Source organism: Ceratotherium simum, chromosome 2 (assembly GCF_057802395.1).
Source record: "Ceratotherium simum simum isolate JZ-2026a chromosome 2, ASM5780239v1, whole genome shotgun sequence".
In the NCBI taxonomy this organism is placed as follows: Eukaryota; Metazoa; Chordata; class Mammalia; order Perissodactyla; family Rhinocerotidae; genus Ceratotherium; species Ceratotherium simum.
In genome coordinates, this window is record NC_141901.1 from 51,017,414 (window position 1) to 51,035,994 (window position 18,581).

Genomic DNA, 18,581 nt, shown 5'->3' on the forward strand with positions numbered 1-18,581 from the left:
TTACTGCTGACTTCCATGTGCCGGCCACTGGGCTGACTGAGTGAGGTCGGTGAACAAGGCAGACACAGTCTCTGCCCTCAGAAATCTAAATAACACTGTGCAGTGCTCAGCTGAGCATCATGATCTTCATTACATGGGCAACTTACAACTCAGGAATGGCTTCTCCCTTCACATGGTCGCCAAGACACCTACTGGGCAGCATTTAACTCATAGGTGTAGCTGTGCACACGAGGGCCAGGCCCTTGGATCTCACCTCCATGGCACTGGCTGGATCCCCCAGCAGCTACCTGGCAGGCAGCCTTTACTCCTAGAGAACCCAGAGGCTGGAGCTCCTGACCCTGCAGGGGCTTGGGAGGCACCAAGTGGGGAGGGCCAGTGGCAGTCTGGGTGACGTCACTCTGTTGTGGAACTTGAGTGTTACTCTTCTCATTAGCGCCTGCTCAAAAAACAAGGAAAGAAAAGATTAAAGTTCAGAAAAGTGAAGGAATTACATGTGTGAGGTGAGGTCAAGAGAGGGTGGGATCAGCACCATTCCAACGAGCTGGGGAAGGCTTCCTAGAGAGCACAGCATTTAAACAGTTTCCGAGGGGCCTGCCTGATGGTGCAAGCAGGTGGGTGCGTGCGCTCCGCTGCGGCAGCCCGGGGTTCGCCGGTTCGGATCCCGGGTGCGCACCGACGCACTGCTTGGCAAGCCATGCTGTGACGGCGTCCCATATAAAGTGGAGGAAGATGGGCACGGATGTTAGCCCAGGGCCAGTCTTCCTCAGCAAAAGAAATAAATAAATAAAAGACAAGGATTGGCAGATGTTAGCACAGGGCTGATCTCCTCAGAAAAATAAATAAATTAAATAAATAAATAAAAATAAACAGTTTCCGAAACAATGGGAAAGAGAGTTGAGTCCACAGGAAATAGGAGGAAGTTTTTATAAATCACTATAAAATGAAAAAGAAAACTCAAAAGAGGATACTCAAATGGAAAGGTGAATGAATCAACATATTCTTTATTGAAATGGCTTCTCAAATGTCTCTGGTAAAGTTCACGCACACCCCGAGTTCTGGGGTATAACCCATTTTACCTTGCTCAGGGGAGAGGGCGAGGGCACCGAGGGCTTCCTCCAGCTCCTGAATTTGCTTGTACAACTTCTGACCCTTGTCTGGAAGAACCTGGATGTTCACCGACGCCAGCGTGCTCTGAAAAGCAGATCCGACAAAATGGATCTCTCCTTTCAAGTTGTTAGAAAGACAGTTTCAGATTAAAACAGGCTAAAATGCTAAAACTCTGAAATTATGGTCATTTCACTACATATATGAAAACCAGAACTTTCTTTTTATGAAACCCGGCTGACTTACCAATTGTGAAAATATAAACACAGGAAAAGGCAGAAACTAAACATCCACCTGTAAAACCTTTCCCACATTAACATATCTAATTCCTTTGTGGAGTCCCACACCTGCGCATAGCAAGCAACGCTCTGACCTTAAAAACAAAACACAAGTCAGCAGTTACCTTCTTCTGCTTCAGTTGTGTTGTGAGGTACACACGTTGGGCTGCTGGGTCTGAAGGTTCTACCTTCTTGGAAACACCTAAGGCTGGAGATACTTTTCTTCGCACACTTTGACCAGAGAATTTAAAGTCCTCCTTCTTCTGCGAGTCTGGAGTCAAGTCAAAAAGTAAGGGGCTCCCTGGCTCAGAGGAAACAAAAACAACATCATCTTCCTCACTATCACCACTGCTTATGTCAGCTCCTCGCCTCTCTCCCAGGGAACGCCCTGCGGCCTGTGGGGCAGACTGTGCAGCTGGTCCTCTTGGAGCAGGCCTGTCACGAGTCTCCACCTGCACCTGGAAATGCCCCTGGAATGGCCCCTTCTGGATGGCCTGCATGCTTGGGCAGTCCTTTGCCTTTGTTCCTCTAGCCTTCCAGCTCTTGGGGTGCTGCTTGCTGAGCTGTTCCCCTTCCTGGGGCTTGCTTATTGGGTTTTGGCTATGAACAATTTGAGGCACAGGCTTGGTTTCCTGTTCTCTCAGAGGTTCTGATTCATTTTGGACATAATGACTCTCACTATCTGATTTCTCGTGAGGAGACACAGATAGTTTTCTAAGCTCATTATCTTGGCACTGTGTGGATTTCATCTCACAAAGGTTTCTTTTGTGTGTCTCTTCAATCTCTTTTGCTTCACCCTGAAACTCTGTTTTCTCCCCTTGCTGCTTCTCCTGAACTGTAGCTTGTTTTTCCTTTACCACCGGGCCAGATGCAAGATCTTTCTCCATCCAGCAGTCAGATTCAGGCTTCGGTTCTTTCTTCTGATCCAAGAGCAGATCTTTCTTTTTCCCTTGCTTCTTATCAGCCATCTTTTCCTCACCTTCACCTTTGACGAACTGTTTCCAGAGAGATGGTTCTTGATTCTTGTCAAGTACCTTGAATGGGTTTCTCTGCTGGCTGGAAGGATAATGAAACGGCTTAGATGCATGCTGAGACTTATTGGTCACAGAATGTTCTTTGGAATTAGGATCCTAAAAAGACAAAAAAATAATAACATAAAATATTAACGCAACTTTCATATCTAGAATGCCTTTTTCAGAGGAAATGCAAACACGGTGAAAGCAGTCAAATATTTCTGAACATTCCTGGCACCATATCTGCGTCTAGAAAAGACTATGTGCCAAACTCACAAAGTATTAGTTTCTTAACAGTACTGTCAATGCTTGGTTCCTTCTCTGTCCACCATCACTGCTTTTCCAGGCCTCAAGGAAAAGCAGTGACCAAATCAAAATGCCTTAACAATAGCAATAGCCACAATGTATACTTCTCATGAAAAACTATTCTCTCAACATGACCTTTTCCCTAAACCTAAACAGTGTCCTATGCTTGCTTTGATTTTGGCACTACGGGAATCTAGAATCATAAGTTCAAGCCATCCCTCTACCCAAACAAATCTTGTCACCCCACTAGGTCTAGCTCCTCAGGTACTGGATATCTGTAGAGTCCCTCCTAGTTCTCACCTTCTAGGAGCTTATGAATTATACTCAGCTTATATGAATATCAAACAGAAATCATCCATAAAAAGATGCTGAAGTTAGTTAAGTAAATCTAAATTTTTCCCTAAATAAGACAATACTGAACACATTTAAGACCTCAAAAACTATTTAAGTGTAACAGGAGGCAAATAACTAAATCCTGAACATAACCATATAGTCCTTTGCATTAAAAGTCTCAACACGGTCTACCTTACTTAAAGAACAGACTGCCTTTCAAAGACAGTAGGACGAAGACCAACCAGTTTATACTGGACCTCCAGGTCTTTTCAGATGATGCTGAAGATTAAACTGTCTTAACAGAGCAGTTTTAAAAACAGATGAATAATTCCTACCTGCCACGGGATACTTCCACACCATTGCTTCCCCTCTGTCTTACTTTTAACGCATCTGAAGAACAATCTAATGAAGCATAAAACACAAATAATTAAGGCTGTGAAAATCCATTAAAACAAGATAAGTTTGTTTTTTTAACCCAAGAAAACATCTTGAAGCTATTTGATACTGGTTTTGAAAGGTCATTTGAAACCAATTTTTTTTTTTTTTTTTTTTTGGTGAGGAAGATCACCCCTGAGCTAACATCCATGCCAATCCTCCTCTTTTTGCTGAGGAAGACCAGCCCTGAGCTAACATCCATGGCCAATCCTCCTCCTTTTTTTTCCCCAAAGCCCCAGCAGATAGTTGTATGTCATAGTTGCACATCTTTCTAGTTGCTGTATGTGGGACACGGCCTCAGCATGGCCCGAGAAGTGGTGCGTTGGTGCATGCCCAGGATCCAAACCCGGGCCACCAGTAGCGGAGCTCGGGCACTTAACCGCTAAGCCACGGGGCCGGCCCGAAACCAATTATTCTTATATGTACATTTATTTTTATTATTTTTTTGTTGAGGTATAATTGACATATAATATTATATTAGTTTCAGGTATACAACATAATGATTCGATATTTGTATATACTGTGAAAGGATCACCACAATACGTCTAGTTAACGTAGTTAGAAAATCTTTTTTTCTTGTGATGAGAACTTTTAAGATCTACTCTCTTAGCAACTTTCAAATATGTAATACAGTATTATTAAATATGTACATTTAATTTTTTTTACTCCACAGGATATTTATGAGGTCTGAGAAGCAAAAGAATAGAGATGTCATGGTAACTAGGTTTATCTTTTTTACTCTTTAAAGAATGACTGAAATGGAGACATTGATGAGCAATGGCTGCTTAAAATCAGAAAAAGGAAAATAACCAGATATTATGTGTCCCTGATGGGAACCCACAATACTACTGATAAAGTAAAAGAAAAAGAAAAAAACCAAGCCAAACCAAAACAAACAAAAACTAACCTGAACCTGGTCAAACCCTTAGATCCAACTACCAATTTACAGGAAATACAAACAACACAGGAACACATAAAACTAGACCATGGGGGTATAATCTGCAAAATCTTGACAGTGGGAAATGCTTTGTGACAAACAACTTGATTCCTTCAACAAATAGACTACAAGAGAGAAAAAAAGACAGGAGAAAAATAAGAGACTTAAAAACAATCAATTGCAATTTGTGGACATTATTTGGATCTTGATTTAAACAAATAAATAAAAACTGCTAAAAAAATAAACAATTTTGACATTTATGAATCTACTGGGAATCTGTACTCCAATTGGTTTAAAAAAAAAAAAGTCCATACTTTTTACAGCTACATACTGAAGAAATGATATTATCTGGGATCTGTTTCAAAATACAGCAGGAGTTGGGGGGTGCAGTGGGTAGGATATATATGGAACAAGATTAGCCAGGAGTTGGTGACAGTTGAAGCTCATGTGCTGCATTATTCTATCCTGTCTACTTTTGTATATATTTGCAATCTTCCATTATAAAAAAAGACTGAATACAGACTTACATCCCAGGGCAAGACAGTCCCTGCACATACAAACACAACCCACACTCCAGCTACACCAGAAATGGCTACACTGCCTCATTCCCAAATTAAGCCATGCACTCTCCAGCCTACCGGACTTTGCATGCATACCTCCCTCCATCCTTTATCCCTATTTGCCCACCATCTTCCCCATCAGCAGCTGTAAAAGTCCTACAGGTTCCTCAACGCCCAGTTCAAGTCATACTTCCTTTGCAAGATTTTCCCACATTCCCTTCCCTGTTCATCCATTGTATTGTTTCTGTATTTTCGTTGTATTTAGTTGTATTACACTTGTATCTGCCTGTCTGCTCCACTATATTTTCAGCAACAAGAAAACGATAACTATGTATGATCTCTTTATTCCCAACTATGCCTCACCTATTGTACATAATCATCAGGTATTGCTGAATGAAATAAAACCAATTGATTTTTTTGTTTCCTAAAATGACTCCTCAAAAACTTTTAATCAGTTAAACACTTTTAAAGTACATATTTTATTTAATTGTTTAAATAGGTAATAAACTCAATCAAAAAGCATAAAATGACAGTGAAAAGCATACCCTCACCATACCCTATCTGCCCAGTTCACATCCCTCCCAAGTAACCACTCCTTTTAGTTTTCTGTTTACCTGTCAGAGATTTTTTTTAATGAATATTCAGATCAATATAAATATTCTTTATTTCTTTTCTACACAATTAGGTAGCATAGTATACACAGTATTAAAACAGTACTTGCTTTTTTTTTACTTAAGTATCTTGGAGATTTTTCTACAAGAACATATACATAAAGGGCCTCCTTATATATTATTGTTTACAGCTGCACAATTTTTGTGTGTGTGTGAGGAAGATTAGCCCTGAGCTAACATCTGTCACCAGTCCTCCTCTTTTTGCTGAGGAAGATGGGCCCTGGGCTAACATCGGTGCCCATCTTCCTCTACTTTATTTGTGGGACGCCTGCCACAGCATGGCTTGATAAATGGTGCGTAAATTCATGTCCAGGATCCGAAGCTGCGAACTCCGGGCTGCCGGAGCGGAGCACGTGAACTTAACCACTACATCACCAGGCCGGCCCCTACAGTTTTTTATACAGCTGCAGTTTTCCACTACATCGATGTTCTATTATTTATTTAACCAGATCCCTCTTGATGGACAGTTTGATTGTTTCCAATCCTTTACTATTAATAGCAGTGTCACTAGGAATAACCTTGTGCATATATCATTTCACATGTGTTTTAATATAGCTGTAGGGTAACTCCTTATTTCTCATATTGTGTATTAGTGCCTTCTCTGTTTTTCTTAATCAAGTTAGCTTCTGGTTTTTTTTTTTTTTTTTTTTTTTTTTTTGCTGAGAAAGATTCGCCCTGAGCTAACATCTGTCGCCAATCTTCCTCTTTTTGCTTGAGGAAGAGTTGCCCTGAGCTAACATCTGTGGCTGATCTTCCCCTATTTCGTATGTGGGTCACAGCCATCAGCATGGCTGATGAGTGGTGTAGGTCCACATCTGGGAACTGAACCCAGGCTGCCAAAGCAGAGTGCACCAAACTTAACCACTAGGCCAAGGGGCCGGCCCAGGATTTTTTTTTTGTTATTAGTTCTCTTTTTCCTGTTTTCTAACTCACTAAATTTGATTTTTATCTACAATTAATTCCTTTTTTTGTTTTCTTTCAGTTTAATTTCTTGTTCTTTTCCTAACTTCTTAAATTAGTCCTATGATATACAACATGAATCATAACAATCTGAGTCCTAATTCAAAATGAATCCTGAGCAGGTCTTGATCCCTTAATGCCATTACTTCACCTAGACGTATAAGCAAAGATCAACAAGCCCAAAATGGACACGTTTCATAAAAAGTCAAGAAAATAGGTCCGGCCCCTCTCATACAAATGCACACTTTTCCCATTCAAGCTCACAATTTTTAAAACAAACTTACTGGTCTATTTAATTTTTTTCACTGCAATAGGATATTACTTTGAACATACGTAATAAAACTTTTGAAAGGCTTCGATTGTATAAAAATTCAAAGTACTGGCTACTATTAGGGAGTATTATTTATCAAAATCTTTATTTATCAAAATAAATCAAGAACAAATTGACGCTATTGTTTAAAGTATATCAAGTACTTGAAACCTTCATGGAAAGGACATTTCATAAATAGTGTCTATTTTAAAGCCCAAGCCGTGGAGACACTCAGGAGAAGGGCAAGATCTGGAGAGAGGAAGAAGAAACACATACTGGAGATCCACTATGGGCTAGGCACAGTGCTAAAAATACTTTACTTACATTTTTATTACAATCAATCCGGATGGGCATCTCTGTTTTCAGGATAAAACGTTTATGTTTCTTAAATTGTAAATCAACAAAGAAAGCAGTGGAAATATATTCTCACTGATTCCACTATGAAGAAGAGCATAATTTCTGCTATATATTAATCAATTATTTTCCAGGACAGAGGTTATAAATAATAATGATGAAGAAATCAGCTAAAGGAAGCCAGATCTCTTTAATTCCATCTTCTTCAGCAAAAGACAAATCTTCCCTTCTTACTAAGGTGACTGTCCAACCCAGGATCACAGGCTCAATCACGTTCACTTCAGCCAGGCTGGGATTCTCTTAGGCTCCACTACCATCCTCTGTTGGTTCGAATCCCAGCCCTACCACATAATTAGCTCTGAAACTGAAGACACATTATTTGACTGGCCCCTGTAGCACTTTCCTTTTATGTGACATGGTAAAAAAGAAAAAAAGTACCTACCTCATATGTTCACATTAATAGATGTAAAGATAAAAGAATCAGACTAAAGCCTGGCCCATATAAAGGACTTAATCAATAACAGCAATCATTAGTTCACTCTTGCCGACCACCTTGCTGATTCCTATACCCACGCTTCTGCTTATGGCCCAGAATACTTCCCTGTTCTTTTCTCTACTCAAATTTTAAAGGTCATTCAAGGCCAAGTTTCAAGTCTCAATTCCTCCACTTTCTCAGTAATCTTCATCAGCCTTAATCCTTTACTGTAGGTCTTACAGTCACAGAAGCATCTGGCATTTGAACACATCAAAGTTAGCATTCTGACATGTGCAGTCAGACAGCTTGCCAACCTTCGTATATCTAACTCTTACCCCAATTGTGTCACAGGGCCCTTAGGAATACAAACTCACTTCTTCATATGTTCCAGCACTGGAAAAACAGAAAGCTGGATTTCTACCTCATCCTTTTACACTAAAATTCAAGATGGAACAAAAATGTAAATGTAAGAAATGAAACTGTAAATGTTCTAGGAACAAAACAAAGATGAATGTTTTTGTAATCCTAAGGTGAAGAAGGCTTTTCTAAGCATGACATAAAATCATGCAGCTGAAAAATAAAGGATTTAATAACGTTGACTACATAAAAATTTAAACTTCCCTAGGGTAAAAAATACTAGAAGCAAAATTATAAGACAAAAAGCAAACTGGGAAAAGTAAATGCTACACATATTATAAAGGGCTAATATCCTTTACATCCAAGGATTACTTCTATTGCACAGCACAGTGCATGACACTCTACAGCACCCAACAAGTACCAGCATTATTGAGGAGGTTCTTCACGGGTTGGTGGCACCTGAGGTCCTTCTGCATGTGGCTCAGGCCCAAATGCCTCTCCGTCATCAGCCTACATAATCATCATTGGGCTAGATAATCTGCATGCCAACTTTATCCAGTAACCAACCACCCAAGGAGTTGTCTAGACATGCAAAGATTCAAATGTCATTAAAAATGAAATATTGTGAACATCCCACTACAACCAGTTATTTAAAACTGGGATGTAAAACTAAAACTCATTTTACCCATTTATAGATAAAAAAAATTTCCATCTATTTGACCCCATATCCTTGAGTACAAAAGCTGAAAAAGAGAGAAAGAAGAGAAGCAAGAACACAAACTCACTGACAATGTCCAACATTTATAAACCAAGTGTGCCACGTCATTCATGTCAAGGCAAGAGTTCTTCCCTCTGGTTCTACTGACTGACTATTACAATTATCTTTACTGCCCGTACATAGAGAGCCATGACAGAAGGGTCAGTCAAATGCTGGTGAGTGGTACCATCTGGTGTTTAGGTTAAAGAACTGCACACAAATGCAGATACATGTCAAGGTATGAAAAACGGGCATCTTAGCCTCACCTAGGTTTACTCCTCCCCTGTTACCCTGCTGTACTTGTCTCCTAGCTAGGTTAGGCTTTAAACATATGGTTTTAATTTGAAGGTGTAAAGTACTTTAAGTTCTTGAAAATAAAACTCAGTTTTGAGGAAGGAAAGGATGTATACCCAGAGGTCATTCTTCAGAGTACAGGGGTTCTGGCTAAATGCCCTTACCATCTGCTAAGGAAGTCATCATCCATGGGCTTATATCTATTTCTGTTTAAATTTCCAGCCTGTAGCACCTATCAGAGTACTTGGTTTTTGTTGTTTTTTTTGGTTTTAATTTGTTGTGCATTGTAGAACTGTATTTTATTTGTTCTAAAACAACCATTTTAAAGCTCCAGTAAGTACCTCCTAGTAATAGTATTCTAGATTTAGGCTAAAAGAAATACATTTAGCATACCTTCTTTTTTTTTCTATTTGAAAACAATGATCACCTTTCAGCCTAATCTACCTAGTATGAAGATAACATTAATGATAAGTTCTCAAAATTCTATCTTCAGCCCACACCTTTCTTCAGAGCTGCACATTCACTTTTCTAGCGGGTTTCACATATACTTAGGACATGATTAGTCCAAAGCTGTATGTGTTAGCCACACATCCCAACCCTCTGCTGACTGTTACCTTTCCTTTCTTAACGTGCTTAATGGTAAACTCACCACCCACAAACCCCAACTTGGCAACCATTTACTGAGCACTGACCATGTGCCAAACCCAGACAAAGTGCATCACACACATGACCTCACTGAATCCTCACAGCCCAGGGGAGTCAGGACTACCATGATCATACTCCAGATGAGAAAATGGAGGAAGGAACATGCTTAAACGCCCTACCAGGACATGCGGCTAATCAATTCTCTTTCAGCAAGTTTTCTCCAGTCTTAGCACCCAACTCCACTGCCGCTGCCTCAACCCAAGCCCATCATCTTTCACTTAGAGGAATAGGGTGTATCTGGACTCGGTTAGACCTCGGTGTGAATCCCAGCAATGCCACTTCATAACCATGGGACCTTAGACTCCTTTTCTAACCTCTCTCGATGGTTCCTCATCTATCTGTAAAACAGGGATACTCAAACCTATCTCAGAAGATTCTATGAAGAGAAGAGATAATGAATATGCCATGTAGTAGGCATTCAATAATAGCTATTATTTCAGTGGTCTCCTTGCCTCCACTGTCTTCATTTTCTAATTATCCTCCATAGATCTTCTTTTAATGCAAATTGGATCAAAAATTCTTCAGTGGCTTCTTACCACCTAGCACAGTGTTTCTATATGGTAGAGGGACCTCAGGAGTATGTAAATGGTTTCAGCTGTAGGAGGACATCCTGATTTCATGCACTAAAGGCTTACCAGCCCTACCGTACCAGCAGAAAACAATCAAAAAGTGAAATTTTTTAAAATTCCATTTACAGTAGCATCAAAAAACAAAAATACCTAGGACTAAATTTAACAAAAAGGGTACAGGAACTCTACAATGAAAACTATTAAATAATGTCAAGAGATATTTTAAAAGTCATAAATAAATACACCATGCTCATGGATTGGAAGATCAATATTAATGTCAGTTCTCCCCAAATTGATCTACATAGATTCAATGTAATTCCCAACAGGGTTTTATGGAAACCCTGTGGAAATTTAAAAGGTTGATTCTACATTTTATATGGAAATGCAAAGGACCTAAAACAGCCAATCTTGAAAAAGAAGAAAGTTGGAAGATTCACACTACCCTTTTTTTTTTTTTTTTTGGTGAGGAAGATTGGCCCTGAGCTAACATCTGTTGCCAATTCTCCTCTTGTTGCTTGAGACAGACTGTCCCTGAGCTAACATCTGTGCCAATCTTCCCCTATTTTGTATATGGGATGCCACCACAGCATGGCTTGATGAGCAGTGTGTAGGTCCTCACCCAGGATCCGAACCACAAACCCCAGGCAGCTGAAGCTGAGCACATGAACTCAACCACTACACCACCAGCAGGCCCTTCACACTATCTTATCTGATTGTGTAAGAAAAGGCAAATGAATCAGTGGACTAGATGAGCAAGTCTAGAAATAGATCCAGACATGATGGTCAACTGATTTTTTAAAAGGTGCCAAGCATTTCCATGGGGAAAGGAAAGTCTTCAAAAAATAGTGCTGAAACAATTGAATAACATTCATTCAATAATGTATGGAAAAATAAATGAAGTTATACTCCTATATCATAAGTTACCCTAAATTAATTTGAAGTAAATCATAGACTAAAATAAAGCCATAAGGAGAGTCTCTTCAACAAAGGATATTGGGAAAACGGAACAGCCACAATCAAAAGAATGAAAGTAGACCATTATCTCACACCATACACAAAAATTAACTCCAAATGGATTAAAGACTTGAATGTAAGACCTAAAACCATAAAACTCCTAGTCCTAGAAGAAAACATAGGCAGTATGCTCTTTGACATTAGTCTTAGCAGTGTCTTTTTGAATACCATGTCTTACCAGGCAAGGGAAACAAAAGAAAAACAAACAAATGGGACTATGTCAAACTAAAAAGCTTCTGCACAGCAAAGGAAACCATTAACAAAAGGAAAAGACACCCTAACAATTGGGAGAAGATATTTGCAAATTATATATCTGATATGGGGTTAATATCCAAAATATATAAAGAACTCATACAACTCAACAACAAAAAAACAAGCAACCTGGGGCCGGTCCAGTGGTGTAGTGGTTAAGTTCATGTGTTCCACTTCAGTGGCCTGGGGTTTGCGGGTTCAGATCCCAAGCGTGGACCTACATACCGCTCATCGAGCCATGCTGTGACGGCATCCCATATACAAAATAGAGGAAGACTTGCACTGATGTTAGCTCAGGGACAATCTTCCTCAAGCAAAAAGGAGGATGAGCAACAGATGTTAGCGCAGGGCCAATCTTCCTCACCAAAAAAAACAAGAACAAAAAAAAAACCAACCAACCCAACTAAAAAATGGGCAAAGGATCTGATCAGACATTTTTCCAAAGAAGATATACAGATGGCTACCAGGCACACAATTGTGTAAGGATATATTACTAATAGTGACTAACATCACTAATCATCAGCAAAATGCAAATCAAAACTACAATGAAATATCACCTCACACGCTTCAGAATGGCTATAATTAACAAGACAAAAAATAACAAGTGTTGGAGAGGATGTGGAGAAAAGGGAACTCTCTCTGGTGGGAACGTAAACTGGTGCAGCCACATGGAAAACAGTATGGTAATTCCTCAAAAAATTAAGAATAGGGGCCGGCCCCGTGGCATAGCGGTTAAGTGCGCGAGCTCTGCTGCTGGCGGCCGGGGTTTGGATCCCAGGTGCGCACCGACGCATCGCTTGTCAGGCCATGCTGTGGTGGCATCCCACATAACATGGAGGAAGCTAGGCACGGATATTAGCTCAGGGCCATCTTCCTTAGCAAAAAGGGGAGGATTGGCATGGATGTTAGCTCAGGGCTGATCTTCCTCACACACACACAAAAAATTAAGACTAGAACTACCATATGATCCAGCTATTCCTCTTCTGGGTATTTATCCAAAGAACACAAAAATACGAATGCATAAAGATATCTGCATCCCTGTGTTCACTGCAGCATTATTCATAATAGCCAAGACTTGGAAACAGCCTAAATACCCATCAATGGATGAATAGATAAAGAAGATGTGGTATATATATACAATGGAATATTACTCAGCTATTAAAAAAAGATGAAATCTTGCCATTTAGGACAACATGGATGGACCTCGAGGGTATTACGCTAAGTGAAATAAGTCAGATGGAGAAAGTCAAATACCATAGGATCTCACTCATAAATGGAAGATAAAAACAACAACAACAGCCAAACATAGATACAGAGATTACATCGGTAGTTACCAGAGGGGAAGAGGGGAGAGAGGAGAGTGAAAGGGGTAATAGGGCACACGTGTACAGTGATGGATGGTGATTATTAGTCTTTGGGTAGTGAACATGATGTAGTCTACACAGAAACTGAAATATAATGATGTATACCTGAAATTTATGTAACGTTATAAACCCACGTTACCTCAATAAAAAAAAAACACTATAAAACTTTTAGTAGAAACCATTGGAGAAATTTGCAATCTTTGGGTAGGCAAAGACTTCTCCGAGAGAAGACAAAAAGCACAAACCATGAAAAAAAAAGATAAATTGGACTTTTTAAAAATTAAAAACTTCTGTTTTTCAAAAGACAGTTAAGAAAATGAAAACCACAGACTGGGAGAAAATATTCACAATACATATATCTATCTGTGAAAGAACTTGTATAGAGAATATATAAAGAACTCTTCCAACTTAATAATAAAAAGACAAATAACACAATTTTAAAAATAGGCAAAAATCCCAACCAGTTACACTGCATGATTACATTTTGGAAATGATAAAATTTTAGAAATGGAGATCAGATTCATGGTTGCCAGGGGTGAGGAGGGGGAGGGGAGGGAGGTGGGTGTGGTTACACAGGACAACAGGCGGGATCCTGTGGTGATGCTGTTCAATATCTTGATTGCAGTGATGAATACACGAAACTAACACATGCGATAAAACTGTATAGAACTAAGTGTATACACACGCACATACAAATGAGTACAAGTAAAATTATCTTTAAAAATAAGATCAGTGGACTGTATTAATATCAATATCCTAATTGTGATATATACTGAATTTTGTAAAATGTTACCATTAGGTAAAGCCTACAGGGGATCCCTGTGTACTATTTCTTATATCTGCATGTGAATCTACAACTACCTCAATAAAAATTTCTACAAAAATACATGGGCAAAAGATTTACACAGATACTTCACCAAAGAAGATATATGGAAATGGCAAATAAGCACATGAAACAAACCGTGGTATTCATAAAATGGAACTCAACTCAGCAATAATAAAGAATGAATTACTGATATATACAACCACAAGGATGAATTTCAGATATTGTTACGAAAAAGCCAGACACAAAAGAATACATAGAGTATGAATGAAAACAGTGGTTGCCTATGATGGGTGGGGGGATTTACTAGAAGGGGATCTAATGGCACTTAATGGGGTAATGGAAATATTCGATATTTTGACTGGGGTCTCGGTTATAAGGATGGGTGTATACATTTCTCAAAACTCAACCAGTTGAACACTTAAGATCTGTGCATCTTATTGTATGCATAACTCAGTTTAAATAAATAGTAGAACAGGCAGTTTTCAGTTATGTAAAAATTGCGAAGATGGTTCTTGAATGTCTATATTTTGGGGGAAAAATATCGATCTAGAATATAAATTCCAAACTGCACAGAATATCACCTAAAGACCATCACATCTGGCTCCTGCCTTTCTGGCCTGTTGTATCTTCTGAAGTCTCCAAACACATGCTAAATTACCAAAGCAAATGCTTGCAATTCTCTATCACTTCATGCCTCTGTACCCTAATGCAGAGTACTGATCTGTTAAATATGACCCCTTTCTTGACCCTAACAAATTCCTACTTATCTTTCAACACTCATGACAAATACATCTACCATCTATATAGAGTTTCTAGCCCTTCCTCTGAGAATCCCATAAAAAGGACGGGAAACTAACATTTACTGAGTTCTTAACATATGTTAGACATCTTTACACATTTCCTCATTCTCCTACCGGAATGAGAAAGTTAGTGTAAGCTAATGACTGTTAGTGTAAGCTAATGACTGTTGGAGGGCTGATGTTACTGGCTACTTGAGAGCTGGAGAGAGAGGGAGGTGGAGCAGTTCATCCTGAAATTAACCAGAGGTCAGGCTTCTCTCAGATTAACCAGTTGCCCAGCAGTTAGGGAGTGCCAGCCTAGAAGATATTCAACACACATAGAAATACTGTTTTTTTAATAATGACTTTTAAAGAACAGTCAATCCTAGGAAAACACCTGGCTGTAACTCATCCAGGCAAAGAAAAAAAAGTAAATACACTTAGATGTCTCTTTTGGACACTTACCTGTATTCTTTCTTGCCCCGTGGTGGAAGCAAACCCTGAAGCTCTACCACAAAGTCCTCATGCAACAAACAATGAGAAACAGGAATGCTAGAGGAAAAAAATTTGAAATTTTGTTCTAGGAGGCAAAGAACAGAGGTCAACATCCTAAAATTAAATCCAGACTATGGGTTGTAAACTTCAGTCCACGTATGACCTCTCCAGGGTTTGTAAATCCACAAACTTTTATGTCTAGGTGCATTCCTCTGGGGAAAGGGTCCACTGCTTTCATCTTTTTCCCCTCCCCAAATAAAGCATGACAATAAATATATCTATCTTTTGCCTGATGACTCAAAAGTTTAAAACTACACTGTGCTATGCAATAACCCCAGGAACGACTGATGTGTCTAAGGCTGGCTGTGAATTTTCCCCAGGTTCTCCCATCACCTTTTTTCCTTCAATAACCTGTTAGCTATCACTTGGCGTTATTCACATACCCACACTAGCAACACACTCCTTAATTTGCTTCATGCTTGGTGTAAGTTTTTTAACTCCTCCCTTCCAAGTTCTTATTATGAAAGAATTTATACATAACGTTTGAGAGTAAAGAGGTTTGAGTGAAGGTCTAAAATACTCTCATAGGACCTGTGGCAGTTTTTTCTTTCTTTTTGCTTATATTCTGATTACCAGACATATTCCAAATAGGTCAAGTTTATCAAATAACTGTCTTTAAGTCAAATATTATTGTACTAGTTTGTATAGCAGTACATTTGTATAAATGGCACTCTATTCAAGGGTACATTTCTTTTAACGTTAAACTGAGTCTTATGCTACTATTAATGCTTAATTCCTACCAATCTGAACATTCTTTCACGTCTCATGAAACTTGAGCTAGGTCCTAAACCTAAGAAGCTCAGCATAGAAATTAGAAATAGGGGCCGGCCCAGTGGCACAGCAGTTAAGTGTGCACGCGCTGCTTCGGCGGCCCGAGGATTGGCAGATTCGGATCCCGGGAGAGCACCCACGCGCCGCTTGTCAAGCCATGCTGTGGCTGGCGTCCTATACAAAGTAGAGGAAGATGGACACAGATGTTAGCATAGGGCCAATTTTCCTCAGCACAAAAAAAAAAAAAAGAGGAGGATTCGCATCAGATGTTAGCTCAGGGCTGATCTTCCTCACAAAAAAAAAAAAATTAGGGGCCGGCCCGGTGGCGCAAGCGGTTAAGTGCACGCGCTCCGCTGCGGCAGCCCGGGGTTCGCTGGTTCGGATCCCGGGCACGCACAGAGGCACTGCTTGGTAAGCCATGCTGTGGCGGCATCCCATATAAAGTGGAGGAAGATGGGCACAGATGTTAGCCCAGGGCCGTCTTCCTCAGCAAAAAAAGAGGAGGATTGTCGGATGTTAGCTCAGGGCTGATCTCCTCACAAAAAAAAAAAAAAAAAAAAAAATTAGAAATAAATAGTAACCTGGACATCATGATATGTTGTTGATAGCTTGAGCACTCTGGGTTGGTCCCTTCTATTTTAAGAGTTGACACTGCTTTACTCAAAATCATGTTATATTTAATTAAAATGGATCCCAGTAATTGCTTTCAAATTAAAAAAAAAACCTATTAGAGGGCTAAGAAAATATTTTCTCTATAAATTTATCTTCTCAATCTGTAAACAGGTAGTCTTTCACTTAGTTTGAAAGCATAACAAAGACACAAATCATCTAAATCATAGAAGGGAAACATGAGAAGTTAATATACATGTTGAAAAAATACTTTATTTTCTAGTACTGATATCCATTATGTGCCTTACATGACATAAAAAAAATTAACTTTACTAACTTCCGTAGAGAGCAGAAAAAAGGTTTAATGATGTGATAGTTGGAAATTTCACACGCTGTGGACACTTGGTACTGTGAAAATACTAACGCTTTATGAGAATAGTATTAATTTTTCTCACTTTAAAGAAGATACTTAATATTCTGGGTCTCTGATTTGAATTTTGTAAAACCACAGTGCTGAATCAGATTTCTGATGTTTCTTTCAGCGTTGATCTACAAAGTAACTTGTTTCTTTGGATTATCGGTCTCACCAATTAAATGCCGAGAATCCTATTTTTAAATGGGGCTGATAATCTGACCACCAGCGTGTTTTAACCTCAAACATTTAACACCCAGTTCAGCCTAAAACCAGTGCAAAACTGGGGCCAATTATTTTCTACTACGCCTGTACGTCCTCGCTTAAATGGTGCAAGGGGTGGGGCTAATGTACCAGCAGAAGGAAGTGGTCAAAGCTTGACGGGTGAGTAGAAACCCAGAGCTGGAAAGGACCAGAAGGATCCAGAAGTAGCCGATCCTCCATTTTACAGGTGGCGGAATCGCGGGTCCAGAGAGGGAAACTAACCAGCCTCGGGTCACACAAGCAGTAGTGGAGCGTCTCCCGAACCCGCCACTCTAACCTGAGATTACCAACTACTTAAAGTGCCCTGGCTCCGCAGACCAGGGGCCCCAGGTCTCCTAGTCCCTGTGGCGCCGGGCAGTGGGGAGCCGACGGCTCCTCCACGGAGGCCGCGCGCGGTCGCAGGGAAGGTGACCAGTTCGAGACCTACTCGGTGGGACTGACGAAGCCGCACGTGTCTGCGTGGCACACGTAGAAGCTCTTTCCTTTATTCGGGCCATCGCGGATGCCGGTCTTCAGAAAGCAGAAGGTCTCTGAGGAGAGAGGTCGACAGCGATTACGCCACGCTAGATTGACAGACCCCGGGGGACCCTACGCCCCCGGCCCCTTACCGTGCTCTGGGCACCTAACTACTTCCATCACGCTCTTTCTCTCCTCTTCCTAGGCGCCCCGCCCTAAGCCCGGCTTCCGCCTTTTGCTCCGCCCGCCTCACTCAGGAACCAATCATCATCCACCTCCTCTAGTCTCAACCCCCATAACTCCTCTCTCGTGGCCTTAACTCCTATTATCAGCCAATCATACAGGAAGTTCGCTCACTTCCAACCAATCACAGCCGCCCTCAGGCTCGGCGCGCTCCGAAATCAAATACGAGGCGTGGCGGCTCTGGCCTTGGGGGATGGGGCGTGGCTGAAGTTGGAGGGAGGGTTAGAGGCTGGCAGGGCTTCCGAGGAGAGGGCAGCTATGGTATGCCCGTCCTGGAAGAGGGGAAAGTCGCAGCTGAGACTGTGGGCGACTCTAGTTGACATTGAAGACCCAGAGGCGGCCCTAGGGGGAGCACGCGTCACGAGCTGCAGAGGGAGCTCTTCTCCCGGGGGCCGAGAGCGCCTCGAGCTTCGCAGTCGTCTCGGAGCCGGGGTCTGGCGCTCCTGGGCGCTCTGCCGCTGTGCGCGGTCGCTGGGGAGGGGACTCCCGGAGAAGCAGCCACCGCAGGAGGAGCCACTGAATTTGAAGTGCTGGAGCGGGGGCGAGGTGGGGTGCGGGTGAGGGGTGACGGGGGCGTCCTTTAAAGCCGTACGGTGAACTGAAAAGTCTGTCCTAGAT

The 18,581-nt window shown here is 40.8% G+C and overlaps 1 protein-coding gene across 5 annotated transcripts in view; it reads right to left on the reverse strand.

Moving 5' to 3' along the window:
- TTF2 (transcription termination factor 2) overlaps positions 1–17,933 on the reverse strand; it is a 42,379-nt gene extending 24,446 nt beyond the window's left edge. For 3 of the 5 annotated variants that reach the window (XR_015555486.1, XR_015555485.1, XM_087444828.1), the window contains exons 1-7: positions 17,873–17,933; positions 17,692–17,794; positions 15,119–15,205; positions 3,370–3,436; positions 1,508–2,512; positions 1,077–1,191; positions 254–436 (exon numbers count right to left, since the gene is read on the reverse strand). Coding sequence is in view for 3 of the 5 variants with exons in the window: in XM_087444828.1 (XP_087300954.1) it covers positions 254–436; positions 1,077–1,191; positions 1,508–2,512; positions 3,370–3,436; positions 15,119–15,205; positions 17,692–17,794; positions 17,873–17,900 (1,588 nt within the window). In the remaining 2 variants the exon portion in view is untranslated. The remainder of the gene's footprint in view (positions 1–253; positions 437–1,076; positions 1,192–1,507; positions 2,513–3,369; positions 3,437–15,118; positions 15,206–17,691; positions 17,795–17,872) is intronic. The other 2 variants (XM_087444839.1, XM_087444835.1) reach the window with 2 other exon arrangements.
- Positions 17,934–18,581: the final 648 nt, after the last annotated feature.